The sequence below is a fragment of the Phoca vitulina genome, unplaced genomic scaffold, assembly GCF_004348235.1.
Source record: "Phoca vitulina isolate PV1807 unplaced genomic scaffold, GSC_HSeal_1.0 scaffold40, whole genome shotgun sequence".
NCBI classification, from domain to species: domain Eukaryota; kingdom Metazoa; phylum Chordata; class Mammalia; order Carnivora; family Phocidae; genus Phoca; species Phoca vitulina.
Window position 1 is genome coordinate 24,698,795 of NW_022589743.1, and position 12,100 is coordinate 24,710,894.

The 12,100-nt window shown below is 46.8% G+C and overlaps 2 protein-coding genes and 2 non-coding genes across 5 annotated transcripts in view; 1 reads left to right on the top strand and 3 right to left on the bottom strand.

The window, feature by feature from the left end:
• Positions 1-28: 28 nt before the first annotated feature.
• Positions 29-9,648, bottom strand: TSR1 (TSR1 ribosome maturation factor). Its single transcript, XM_032428872.1, has 15 exons — positions 9,521-9,648; positions 9,235-9,338; positions 8,692-8,911; positions 8,441-8,575; positions 7,621-8,045; positions 6,234-6,393; positions 5,626-5,780; positions 4,992-5,188; positions 4,018-4,180; positions 3,563-3,673; positions 2,697-2,829; positions 1,071-1,187; positions 537-677; positions 358-432; positions 29-230 (listed from the first exon to the last, which is right to left on the bottom strand). Exons 1-15 carry the CDS (start codon positions 9,615-9,617, stop codon positions 52-54), a joined length of 2,412 nt encoding a protein of 803 aa, XP_032284763.1. The 5' UTR covers positions 9,618-9,648; the 3' UTR covers positions 29-51.
• Positions 2,467-2,561, bottom strand: LOC116647789. Its single transcript, XR_004302392.1, has one exon. It is a non-coding gene; the product is annotated as a small nucleolar RNA SNORD91 family (small nucleolar RNA).
• LOC116647790 lies at positions 3,323-3,414 on the bottom strand. The gene has a single exon (XR_004302393.1). It is a non-coding gene; the product is annotated as a small nucleolar RNA SNORD91 family (small nucleolar RNA).
• Positions 9,649-10,657: 1,009 nt separating the features above from the next.
• SGSM2 (small G protein signaling modulator 2) overlaps positions 10,658-12,100 on the top strand; it is a 34,059-nt gene continuing 32,616 nt past the window's right edge. Inside the window, exon 1 of one of the 2 annotated variants that reach the window (XM_032428774.1) lies at positions 10,658-10,958. In XM_032428774.1, the coding sequence (XP_032284665.1) occupies positions 10,902-10,958 (57 nt within the window). In that variant the 5' untranslated portion in view covers positions 10,658-10,901. The remainder of the gene's footprint in view (positions 10,959-12,100) is intronic. The other variant, XM_032428775.1, reaches the window with a different exon arrangement.

A 12,100-nucleotide genomic window follows, 5' to 3' on the forward strand; every position in this document is an offset into this window, starting at 1 on the left:
CATCCCTAGAGTGTTTCCTAGTAACAATGAGACAGAATCCCAATGAATCCATTACTCCATGTCCACTTCAGGCACTGCTAAAGAAATCTCACTTTTCATCCATGGTACTGGTTCTGGTACACATGGATCATAAGTCCATTTGGGGAAAACTCGTTTATAGAGGTTCATCAGTACTGTGTCCTGAGATTTTAGCTTCCCATCAAAACTGCACTTCATGTGGCCATGAGTACCTAGAAAGAAAACAGCAAGTTGGTCAAATTAAAATAGAAAATTTTAAAGCAGTAGTCTTCTAACCCAAGAGTCATTTAATAGCACTGGGAAAACCTGGGCAAGGCACCAAATCCCATGTTTTCTTACCCAAAGGCTCCTTGATGTGTCCCCTGCGGCCCCACTTTGTTCTCAGTTCCACTGGTTTAAACCACAACACATCCTCTTAGAATGAAACACATAGAAGACCAAGATGAAACATACACCCACAAAACGTAAACCCAACCCTCACCCCACAAAGGCAATCTGATCCCATCCTTCACACCTACCTCTGTTGAAGAACATATAACGCACTACTGCCATCTTAGTAAAAATTTTGAAAGGATGACCACTCAAAACAGCTCTTTTGATGACCATTCTGTCCGGATCCACTGACAGGAGAGAGCCTGTGGCAATGAGGCTGTGCATTCCTAAGGAGCAAAAGCAGAGTAGCAGGCGTGTAAGCCAAGGCCTTTTGTTGCTCCAGTCCATTTAAAGACCTAAACAAACTCTTAAAGTAGGGATATGTTATGCTGCCCTCCTGGATCAATGGCAAAGATCATTAAAGGAAATTCCCAATAAGCCTGGCCCCAGAACCTATCCTAAATATAACAGTCTGAGCAGCATCTACCAATTAGCTATGCTTTGCAAGCAAGATAAAACCCCGTTTGTCATCCTTGCCTCAGACCATCATGAGGCTGAGACTGGGATGTTTCAAAAACTATCATTACCTTCTTCATACCAAATGGCTCTTATATCTAAACACAGAATATAGTTTTAAACTTATAAAGGACCTGCAGGCCTGTTCACCTCAGTGGACTTACCATTGCTATTCTGTTTGAAAAGCAGCACAGATGCAGGCGGAAACGTGATTGGGCCATATACTGTCACCACCAGGGCCACATCAGCAGTCAGGAATCTCTGAAACTTATGTTTATCCGCTACCATAATAGGGGTTAAAAAAGAAAAACGAAAATGTTTTTGAGAAACCATAGGTAATCCAGAAACCTGTGAAAAGCTGTATCACTGTAACTCTTAAACCGAAGGCAACTTATGTTTCTTTACCAGGCTAGTTCTCAAAATATTTTCCTACCTCAATACAACTGAAAGATACAACTCAGTTCTTAACTGGAGGCAGAATCTTGGAGCTTGGACTATACTTAGGGTTTGAAAAAATTCTCCAGATGATTGATACTTATCACCCCTACACCTCATTTGAGAAACAATGCTTTACAGAGAATATCTCCACTAAATCAACAGCTCTTAGTTTTGGGCAAGGATTGGCAGACATTTTCTATAAAGGGCCAGATAGTAAATATTTCAGGCCTGTGGCCATATAATCTCTATTCCAACTACTACTCAACTGTGCCACTAGAGCAGAAAAATAGCCGCAGACAATACGTAAGAAAAAAACCCCACAACTGTGTTCCAACAAAATTTTATTTAACACAACCAAGAGGTGGGGCAGATTTGGCCTAAGGGCCATACTTGCTGATCTCTGATCCTAAGGCCTACCTAAGCTTCTGCTTTAATCTTCAATGAAACCCTCCCCCCTTCTTATTACTGAAGTTATAGGGAAATAAAATATTTTAAAGGAAAGAGAGGTTTATCGCTCATTTAGATAAGCATGGCTAGTAAGACAAAAATTATCCAAAGCATAGATTAATACTGCCTTCATCATCTTCCTCCAGCCATTGCTGAGAGCTGAATGGGTGCAGGTGATGTTCAGAAGCCTCCAAGTTAGTGAAAAGTATATTCCCACTCCTAATGTGTAGGAGTATAATCATTTTACCATAAAAGTGTCCCTGGTCACCACTCTTCAACATCTAGTCTCAACATCTCAGACGCCAGCCATATACCTCTCTTACTCAACTGTGGGCCACACTTAGCCTTCACCCACACTGCCAATGACCATCCGCCAAGGGTTCTACACTTTGACACACCATTTTATAAAGCCCCTGACTCCCATTCAAAACCACTGTGCAACAAATACTCATGGCAGGGGCGCCTGGGTGGCTCAGTTGGTTAAGCGACTGCCTTCGGCTCAGGTCATGATCCTGGAGTCCCTGGATCAAGTCCCGCATCGGGCTCCCTGCTCGGCGGGGAGTCTGCTTCTCCCTCTGACCCTCCCCCCTCTCATGTGCTTGCTCTCTCGCATTCTGTCTCTCTCAAATAAATAAAAAATCTTTAAAAAAAAAAAAAAAAAAAAACAAATACTCATGGCAGAAAAGCCTCAGCACCACACAGAGGTTGCATCACTGGGATGCTTCAGACAGGTTCAGACATTGTGAATAAAAGCATCATTGGCTCCTAGACCAGAGTACTGAAAATATCCCTAACCCAGAAACCTAGAGTTTGAAATTGTGTATTCCGCAAATCGCCACTACAAATCGTAGTCCCCCAGAAGACATTAGATGGACAAGAACCCAGAAGCTTCCCCACTGCTTTACCTGCAGTGTGCTGAGAGAATAAAGGTGAGGCTCGGAAGCGCCTGAACCCACAGTGGAAGATCAGCTCCTCTTTGGCTTTCACAGGTTCAGTGTTGCCAGAGTGCCGGCTCACCACCATATTCAGTACTGACATCTGGGGACCACATAAGAAAAACAGACCTTCATATCTAAAATAGAGCAGCCTTAATTGAAAGAAGGTGAACCAAACTAGCAGGTTCAGATTCCCTTTAATACTTACTTATGGAGAAGTATAGCTGACAAAACGAGATTCACCTTTTATATTTACCAACAACTGGTATTCAAGTCAAACATAGGCTGGTTTTCAGAGCCTTTCACGTATCTTTCTATATAAGCTAACCTTCCGGTGTCTAACATTGCAAAAGCTCAACATCTGCCACAAAATCAGTGCCTTCAAGTCACTCACTCAGCACACGCCTCAAAACCATATTCATTCAAGACCCTTCCCTCCTCGACTCTCAAACTGACCGAAGGCCAGAGCGCTCACATCCACGCCCACACACATGACTGCTAGCCACCAAGATAAAAAAAGAGATCTACGTCGTGGCATAACCCCCACCCCCTTTAAGGCTGCCAACCCTTGGTTAAAAATCTTATCTGATGAACATACTTAGAGAAGTCTCAGAACACAGAGATTGCATCACTGAGATGCTTCAGACAGGTTCAGACATGTTGGGTAACACCATCATTGACTTCTCTATCATATTCTTTTGATTCCTAATCCTAAAGCAGATTTTTCAGATCCCAATGAGGAAAATGTCAGGCACATAAAATTTTGGACTGTCATACAATACAAAACTGATTGGAAAGTTTCATAACTCTCCACTTCCCACAAGACACTAACTCACCTTCTGTTCATGAGGTAGTAAAGAAAATGCAATCAAGGGTGCTCCTCGCTTAAAGTACTCATACACTGAGACAGGGACTTTAGAGACATGAAGTGTGACATACCAGCCAACCTGCCAGAAGAAAAGAGAAAATAATCATGCAGTTACCCTTGAGGTCTCAATAATGATGAAGCATTTCTCCAAATATGTTAAAAGTTATTTAGACTACTCTAAAGCCTACCCTCATCCTTCAAAACTGCCTTTCACAGATGCCTCAATACATAGATTAAACTTTTTCAGTTACCATCTGAAATCTCTTTGTTCTCAATATCACTCTTACCAGTGACTCACTGACTCCTTTAATTTAGCTATGGGCAGCACAAACCTAAGGTACTCATGCTAAGAGAAGGAGTAAAGGACAGGGCACCTTGGCAAACAGAAGCACATTATAAGGCTGGACAAAGGCAGGCAGATACCTCAGCTCCTTCAACATCTTTTTCCTCAATTTCTTTAAAAATGCGTTTCCTAGTATTAGTAAAGTTCTGAAACTGAAAGATCCGAGCATAATCTTGAGGAAGGTTTTCCTTAGGATCCCATGGAGATGTCCGGAAGCTCTTGAGGCCTCTGTATTTCTGAAATCTAGATAGAGAAAATTTTTAAAAACTTTTACACTATCTCTCAAGATAACCTAAGAGCCTAAAACCACATTTCAAAACAGCTTCTTAACAGGGGCGCGTGGGTGGCACAGTCGGTTAAGCGTCTGACTCTTGGTTTTGACTCTGGGTCAGAATCACAGGATCCTGGCATCGAGCCCCGCGTCAGGCTGTGCGTTCAGCATGGAGTCTGCTTGGGATTCTCTCTCTCCCTCTGCCCCTCCTGCTCATACTGTCCCTCTCTCTCTAAAATAAATAAAATCTTTAAACAAAACAAAAACAAAAAAACCCCAGCTTCTAACGAATATTTTCAGAACCAAGCCCCAGTCCCTCACTGACAAAGTCCTTACAGTGGCTCCTTCAGGGAGCAGCTCTTTAATCGGCAAACAAGGTCCTTGATAAAAGTCTTACCTCCCTAATATCCACCATAAACTCGCTGGCTTTAGTCACTCGCCTCCAGAACAGACAATGATCATCTACTCTTCATGCGTTTATTCTTGCCCAAACTCCCCCAAATCTACAAATGTTTTATACTTTTAGTATTAGCTCCTATAAGAAGGATTCATCTTAGTATTTCTCTTTCATTAAAGTACCGTAACACTGTTAGTCTGTACCACACAGTGTAGAACTTGATTATATATTACTGTTTCCTGTATGTGCGTCTTACTTTCCCATATAAAATGTTAGCTCTTCAGGAGCAAGGACAATGTGTTTTCTTCTTTTGCATCACACTGACATAGTTCTGAGCCACATAAATTTGAAATAAAAACATACTGATTTTAGACTTGCTGACTAACCGAATTCTTGCAGCCACATCACGGGGGGTATCTACTTCATCTGGAAACATCTCTTGCAGTCTTTCTTGTTTATATTTCTCCAACATTTTTTCCTCAGCCTCATCATCCACATTTTCATCATCCAGATCATCATGCACAGACTCTCCCATAGTCATAGTTTCATATTCCTCCTCCTCTTCCTTTTCACTGCCCTCATCCTATAGAATAAAGATTATAGTTTCACACCTGTCTCTACCTTACAGGCCACTGAACTAGAAATAAAATAATTTTGGGGCGCCTAGGTGGTTCAGTCAGTGAAGCATCTGCCTTCGGCTCAGGCCATAATCCTGGAGTCCCCAGATCAAGCCCCGCGTTGGGCTCCCTGCTCAGCAGGGAGTCTGCTTCTCCCTCTTCCCCTTATCCCACTCGTGCTCTAATAAGTAAATAAAATCTTAAAAAAAAAAGAAATAAAATAATTTTACTAGACACCCAGTCCAAACCAACATCAATTCTAATATAGACTGAGACAAAGTCTCATTTCTGGCAGTTACAAGTCATTCCTAGGAAACTGATCACACACACACACCTCCAGGATTGCACTTTGCCTTGCATATGGGGCTGTACACAGAAGTGGCCCAAGGGTCCATTTCTTTACCTGAGATTCCTCTTCAATAAAATCCCCATGTTCCATATCATCATATTCATCTTCCCCACCACTTTCACCATCCTCATCCAAAATCCATTCAGCTTGGTAACTGGATGTCCCTTTGGGAACCTTCTTTACCACCTTGGAACTTTTCTTCAAGAAGTCTGTGAAAGCCCAAACGAGTTAAGCTAAATTATATACCTCCTTTCCGCTACTACTCTGGGTATTCTCACCTAGGCAAGATACTAGATATTGCTACCAACACCAGAAATTCTAACAGACACTATGAGTAGAAGGGACTACTTCCAAATTTAATTCAGCTGCCTCAGAAAAAAAAAGAGAGAGAAAGAACTAGCAATAATACACAGATAAATAACTTAGCAAGAAATCAAAGCTGTTTATCTGTTTGCTAGGAAACAATAACACAAGTAATTTTGAAAAATGGAGCAACGCTGTGTCCAGTGTTTGCTTGACACAAACATACAGCCTTTAGAGCTAAGAAGAGAAAAACTGACCTCCAAATAACATCCTCATCCCACTCTATCCTAACTGTGAGTGCTAGAGAAAATCCACAATTCCAGGCCAGACGAATTACAAACAAGTTTGCCAATACCAACCATTAGCTTCACTCAGCTCCTCCTCTGTGGGCCAGGTTTGTTCCCCTTCCATTGGATCTGGGATAACCTCTGTTTGCAAAGATTCTTGTTTATCAGGGTCTGCCTTCATTAGGACCTTAAGGTCTTCCTCCATATCAGCTACAGCATCTGGAGCACAAATCTGAAAACCAAAATAGTTGACAGCAGTCAAACGTTACCCAAAAATCTACCAAATCTAACACAGTAACCAGAGAGATCCCAAAATAACATAGTTCTCAAGTAAAAGAATGAAATAGAATAAAATGGAAAACCAAAACTTGTCAAATGTTTCAAACGTTCAATTTCCTAGCATTTTAAGACTATACCTCTGCTTGCTTTTGAGGCCTTTCATAATCTGGTCTCACTCTTATCTATTTATTACATACCTTACCCCCATCAAGTTGATTTCTTCAGAGTTCAAAGAAACCCTCTGATCTATCACTGTGCCTAAGTTCATGTTGTCTCTATCTTCTTTGATACTGTTTCATCTCTCTTCAACTCACAAATCATTCATCCCTCTCAACACCTGACTCAAGTCTGATTTCTATGAAGCTCCTAGTCTACTTTCTCAACTTCCATAGCAGGTCTATACCTTAACCACACTTTTTCAATCTTTATTTCACAGTTGTTTGCCATTTTTTCTGACCTAATTAAGTTGTCCAAGGAAAAAGACCACATCTTGTGTGTCTTTTTTTTTTTTTTTTGAGATTTTGTTTATTTATTCATAAGAGACACACAGAAAGAGAGAGAGGGAGAGGCAGGCTCCCCGCGGAGCAGGGAGCCAGATGCGGGACTCGAGCCCAGGACCCTGAGATCACGACCTGAGCCGAAGGCAGACACCTAACCATCTGAGCCACCCAGGCGCCCTCTTGTGTGTCTTCTATAAACTCAAAGCCAATTGCTGTGCAAGGCACCTATAAGTGCTGGATAAATACGTAATATGTCAACATGTTCACAGTTGACAACTACCCTACTTCAAACTGGCAGTCACCTCCAGAGACTAATATAGTTGTCTAGGAGTTCAGACTACCTTCTCTGACATTAGTTCACATCCTACACCAGCTTACACATGAATCTACAATACACAATCTTAAAAAAAAGAAATACATGGGGCGCCTGGGTGGCTCAGTCGTTAAGCGTCTGCCTTCGGCTCAGGTCATGATCCCAGCGTCCTGGGATCGAGCCCCGCATCAGGCTCCCTGCTCCGCGGGAAGCCTGCTTCTCCTTCTCCCACTCCCCCTGCTTGTGTTCCTTCTCTCGCTGTGTCTCTCTCTGTCAAATAAATAAATAAAATCTTTAAAAAAAAAAAAATAAAAAAAAAAAAAAAAAAAAAAAAGAAATACACAATCTTTAAGAACATCAGTCTTACCTCCATTGCCATGCCTGGGTCCTTTTGGGATTTGATCACTCTGGGATTTAAAGGGAAAGGGTCCATAGGGGCATCTATCTGTTCCATCTGGAAATCACCCTGTCCAACGATATGCAGCAAGCTATTTACATTCAGAGTCTGCCCACGAACATAGCCTGAGATTTTCAAGGTGCCCACCAAGTTATTTTCTTCACTCGGCACAAAGTCAGCCGCATGAGCAAACAGGTAGGCCCGTCGATCTCGAAAGGCAAGATGCCGTTGCTTTTGGTTAGCCAACTGCCTAAGCAGCACCTCTGCCTCCTGTTGAGTGTCTAACAGGAAAAGTCTGTCATCAGGAAAACGCTTCTCTACTGCTTTACTTAGCTTCTTTCTGGCATCTATTTGTTTCCTTGGTGGGAGACCAGAAACACCCTGGACAGCTAGTGCTGTGAGCAAGAGAGAAAAGGCTTTGTTACCTGTTGTTTCACTACATGTAAATTCCCCCTGTAGTTCACAGACAAGCTAACAGTTCAGTTGTGAGCCCAGAGATCACTAAGAAACCCGACACTCAACTACCCTAAAAATTTTTATAGTGAAACTAAAGTTCATGTTCTTCTTCCTCTGGGCAAAGGGCATTCCAGAAATAAAAAGGGACCTTGATAGATAATTGCTAAGTGATGGACCAAATTTAGGCCATTCATGTACAACCCACCATCAGCCAAATACAATCCAGCTGTTATATTACTGTATCATGTCAGACGTAATGCCTGACAAATTAGGGGTGCATAATAAATGCTAATTCATTTCCCTCCTTTGCCTCTAATACTCCCAACTCACTTACTATAGGTGGGAAGGCCCTGAGCAAAGAGGCAGGAAAGGCAGTAATCCCCAGTGCTGTCCCAGCCTTCTAGTGGGTCAAGGAGGAAAATGATGGTATCCGCGACTTTGGCCATGTCTAACACAGTGTGCAGATCCCCTAGACATACAAAACAAAGTTAGCGGGAAGCAGTATTCGGCATCAGCACATTATACTATAAGAATATCACCACTACTCAAAACATAACAATAGAAAATACTGTTGTATGCTCTAACCTGGCCTTGCAGATGTGAAAAACCATCGATGTTTCAAGCGGGGGCATAACAGCATAAAGCTATGGGTACTTCCCCATTCGTTCACGTGTACTGTTCCAGTGTCCTTATCCTGAAGCAACCAAAAGGCCTCTGGCAGGGAAATCCTTTCATGCAGGGGCACCACCAGTACCTGATGAAAAGGACCATCCTTGCTGCCCAGCTGTCTCTTCTCTGCCAGAACCTAATAGAACGCATCAATGTTTCAGTACTTCGTTTCAGTACTTCGTTTCAGTATTGCCTTTCCCACAGTATGGATGCCCCTTCCTCACCCCCCACTCCCCACTCCCAGCCCACCGCATTTTTCTTGTAAAAGGAAGCATGTATGCCTGGAGAGTGGGCCGGAACTCGGACCAAGGCAAAGAATGCCGTAGCATGAGCCTAGATCTGCACGCCTGACGTGTGACATCCCCAACCCCTTCCCAGGGTCAAGTTTTTTAGTTCGAGGCATTATCCACCTAGAACAGTTGTGAAGCCACACCAATCCCCAATCCCTGCTCCTCTCACCGCCTCCTTCTTCTGCTTTCGGAGTTGGTTGGCGCGATGCCTCTGGTCTACTCTGCTGAGCTCTTTTCTCACCTTCTTGCTTAGGATTTTCAGTGCTAGACGACCTAGAGAAGATCAGTAAGGGATCTTGTGCAAGGTACCAGAGGGTCAAGAAAGGGGACCCTCTCGGCCCACCTTAGAGCCTCTGTGCGGGGTCCAGGCCGGAGGTAGGAGCTCAGTCTGGACATAAAGGAAAGCAGTTAATATCGACTAAACAGCCCTTCTTCCTCCAACCCTATCTTCTCACCCTTGCCGTCCCGCTGCGCGGATCCCCGACCCCGATGGCGCCCGCCTTTATGAGCTTTATTCTGCTGCTTCAGCGGGCCAGAACGGTGAGCCGCCATGCCGCCGCTCACGTGTACCCCGTCAGCACTAGTTCCGGGCCGGACCTAGCGCTTCCGGGTCCCTCTGGGCTGCCCTCCCCGTGGCGGGGCGGGGCTCAGCGTTTCCCCTCGCGAGAGTTTTCCTAACCAGCCTCAGAGAGTGAGACGGTGGGGTCTCTGCAAAACCGCCGGATCTGGGAACAGCACCCCTCGGTTCGAGGGGCCAGGCCGGCCCTCCGACGTAAACTTTTCCCTCGCGGCGGTCTGCGGCTGGGGACCTTGAAAAATCGGATGTAGATTCGAGGTTTAGGCTCTAGGTCCTGAAGGGCTTTTTTGCTACCCGTATTTTCATTTTTTTGCGCTATCAAGTTGTATCACTTAGGAAGCTGTTGAAGTTTCTCCATTCGTGCGAAAGAGGGCTAAGCCCCACCTCTCATCTAGATTTGTGCACGTAGCTCCTCAGTTTGCAGCAGCAGGGGTTACCATCTTGAGCAACCCTTTCTTTCTTTTGTGGGGCTGGTCAAGTCTACAAGGCAAATTGCGTGGAAGGCACTTTTCTCACCTTCACGGGTTCCGTATAAGTTCCCGCTGATCTCATTTATTCCATCCCGCGCCCCCACCTCTCACGTAGCTTCAGGAAGGGCGGGACAGGAGAGGGAGAGCTGGCCTTGACACTCGAGCCCTCAGGGGGATTTAGAGGAACGAGGGAGCTCTGGCCTTTCAGCCAGGAGAATAACGCTGGCTTCCCCATAGCCATACTCGAGGTGCGAGGGACCCCGGCCCTTCCCGTCGGGAAAACGAGCGAGTAGAAATCAAGGAGCGTCCAGGTGGGTTGAGGCCAACTCCGATGTGAGCAACTTTCCCTCAGCCGCGGGGTCCAGGGCGCGTCAACCACTCGGCGCGGAACTGGCTGCCGGCGCTCACAATGCGGGTTCGCACCCTCGGGGCGGGAGCCTGCGCGTTGCCATGACAGCGGCACGCGAGGCGCGCGCCCGGGGGCCCGCCACCCCCAGGAGCGCGCAGCCTCCCCCCGCCCCGACCCCCCCCCTCCGGGTTGCAGAGCGCACCCCCCGCCCCCGGCAGTGGGAAGGGGCCGGGCCAGCCGCCTGACGTCTGTGTGGGGCTCGGAAGATGGCTGCGGAGCCCAGCACCGGGCAGTGGCTGCGGCGGCGGCGGGCGGGGAGCGTGGCGGGCGGGGGCTCCGCCTTGAGCGTGGGGCGCTGAGCTGAGAGGCGCGGAGGCTGCTAGGGCGCTAGGGGGGCTTGGGGGGCAGCTCGGCGACGCCTCCCCGCCACCCGCCGCAACATGGGCAGCGCGGAGGACGCAGTCAAAGAGAAACTGCTGTGGAACGTGAAAAAGGAGGTAAAGTCGGGGCAAGGACCCCCGGGGCTCGCGTCCGTGCCCGCGGGCCCGGGACTGGGGGGGCTCGAAAAGGTCCGCGCTCCCCCTTCCCGGGCGCGGGAGCTCACGGCCCTGGGCCGGGCGGGGGCGGGGGCGGGGTCCTGGACTGGCTGCGGCTCCCGCCTCCTTCCCGGATCTGGGAACAGCACCCCTCGGTTCGAGGGGCCAGGCCGGCCCTCCGACGCTTGTTTGCTCGGCGATCCCGCAGTTCCCCACCCTGTGACGGCAACAGCCCTGGGAGACCAAGGTCGGGGGAGGGGTGGCGGCGATTTCTGGAGAGGTGGTGCTGCCCATTCACTGCCCGCGCCGCCTGGGGAGGGGGCGGGGCCCCGCGCGGCCTCAGACAACGCTAAACCGGTGGTTTGGGGGCTTAGTTTGGGTTTGCCCTACACCCGATTCAGGGATCCCTCTGGGAACTGAGTCGCGGCTTCGGCTTCGGGAGGGTTCGTCGCACACCTCACTGCTTCTCACTCCACGCCCACGTTCCTACCCAGAGACCACGGGGAGGCGGCTTGAGAATGGTTTTTAAGACTCAGATTTTTTTCCCCCGTTTGAGGGAACCCTCAACCCAAATGTCAGGAAGACAGGAGTCCTCCCCTCTACTAATGTCTTTTACCTTGGCCCTGCCCTAAAGCCCATTTCAATTTCATTGTGGCGGCGGGGGGGGCGGGGTACCCATATGAATGACTCACAGCGTATGAGAGCTGGAGAGCTCAAACCTGCAGCGTGGATTAGAATGGATTAGGCCTCTGGAACCATGAACTCCCCACCTACCTCTGTGGCTGTCTTTTACCAGATGTGCAATCTCCCTGAGGGCAGGAAACCCGTCTGTTTTGTCCACTGTTCTGTATTCAGGACCTGGCACACAGTAGGCATTCAATGAATATTTGGTAAATATCTTGGAGACTGCAAGATGGTGGGCATTCATAACCTTGGAATACTCTGAACCTAGCTCTATGTGACTTGAATAAGTCACTTAACCTCTCTGAGATTTAATTTCTTCATCTCTGAAAGAAGGATATGTACTTCATATATAAAAGTTTACCATATTGGTTCCTTTACCCCTTCCTGGAGTTTCAGGATTGGAGAAGACTCTGGGTTCT

Excerpts from the sequence above, each read along its gene's own strand:
- TSR1 (XM_032428872.1), bottom strand. The coding sequence starts at position 9,617 with ATGGCGGCTCACCGTTCTGGCCCGCTGAAGCAGCAGAATAAAGCTCAT. Across the intron at positions 8,912-9,234 it reads GAAAGCAGAAGAAGGAGGCG|GTTCTGGCAGAGAAGAGACA; the intron begins GTGAGAGGAGCA and ends GCGTTCTATTAG. Across the intron at positions 4,181-4,991 it reads GATGTGGCTGCAAGAATTCG|ATTTCAGAAATACAGAGGCC; the intron begins GTTAGTCAGCAA and ends TTCTCTATCTAG.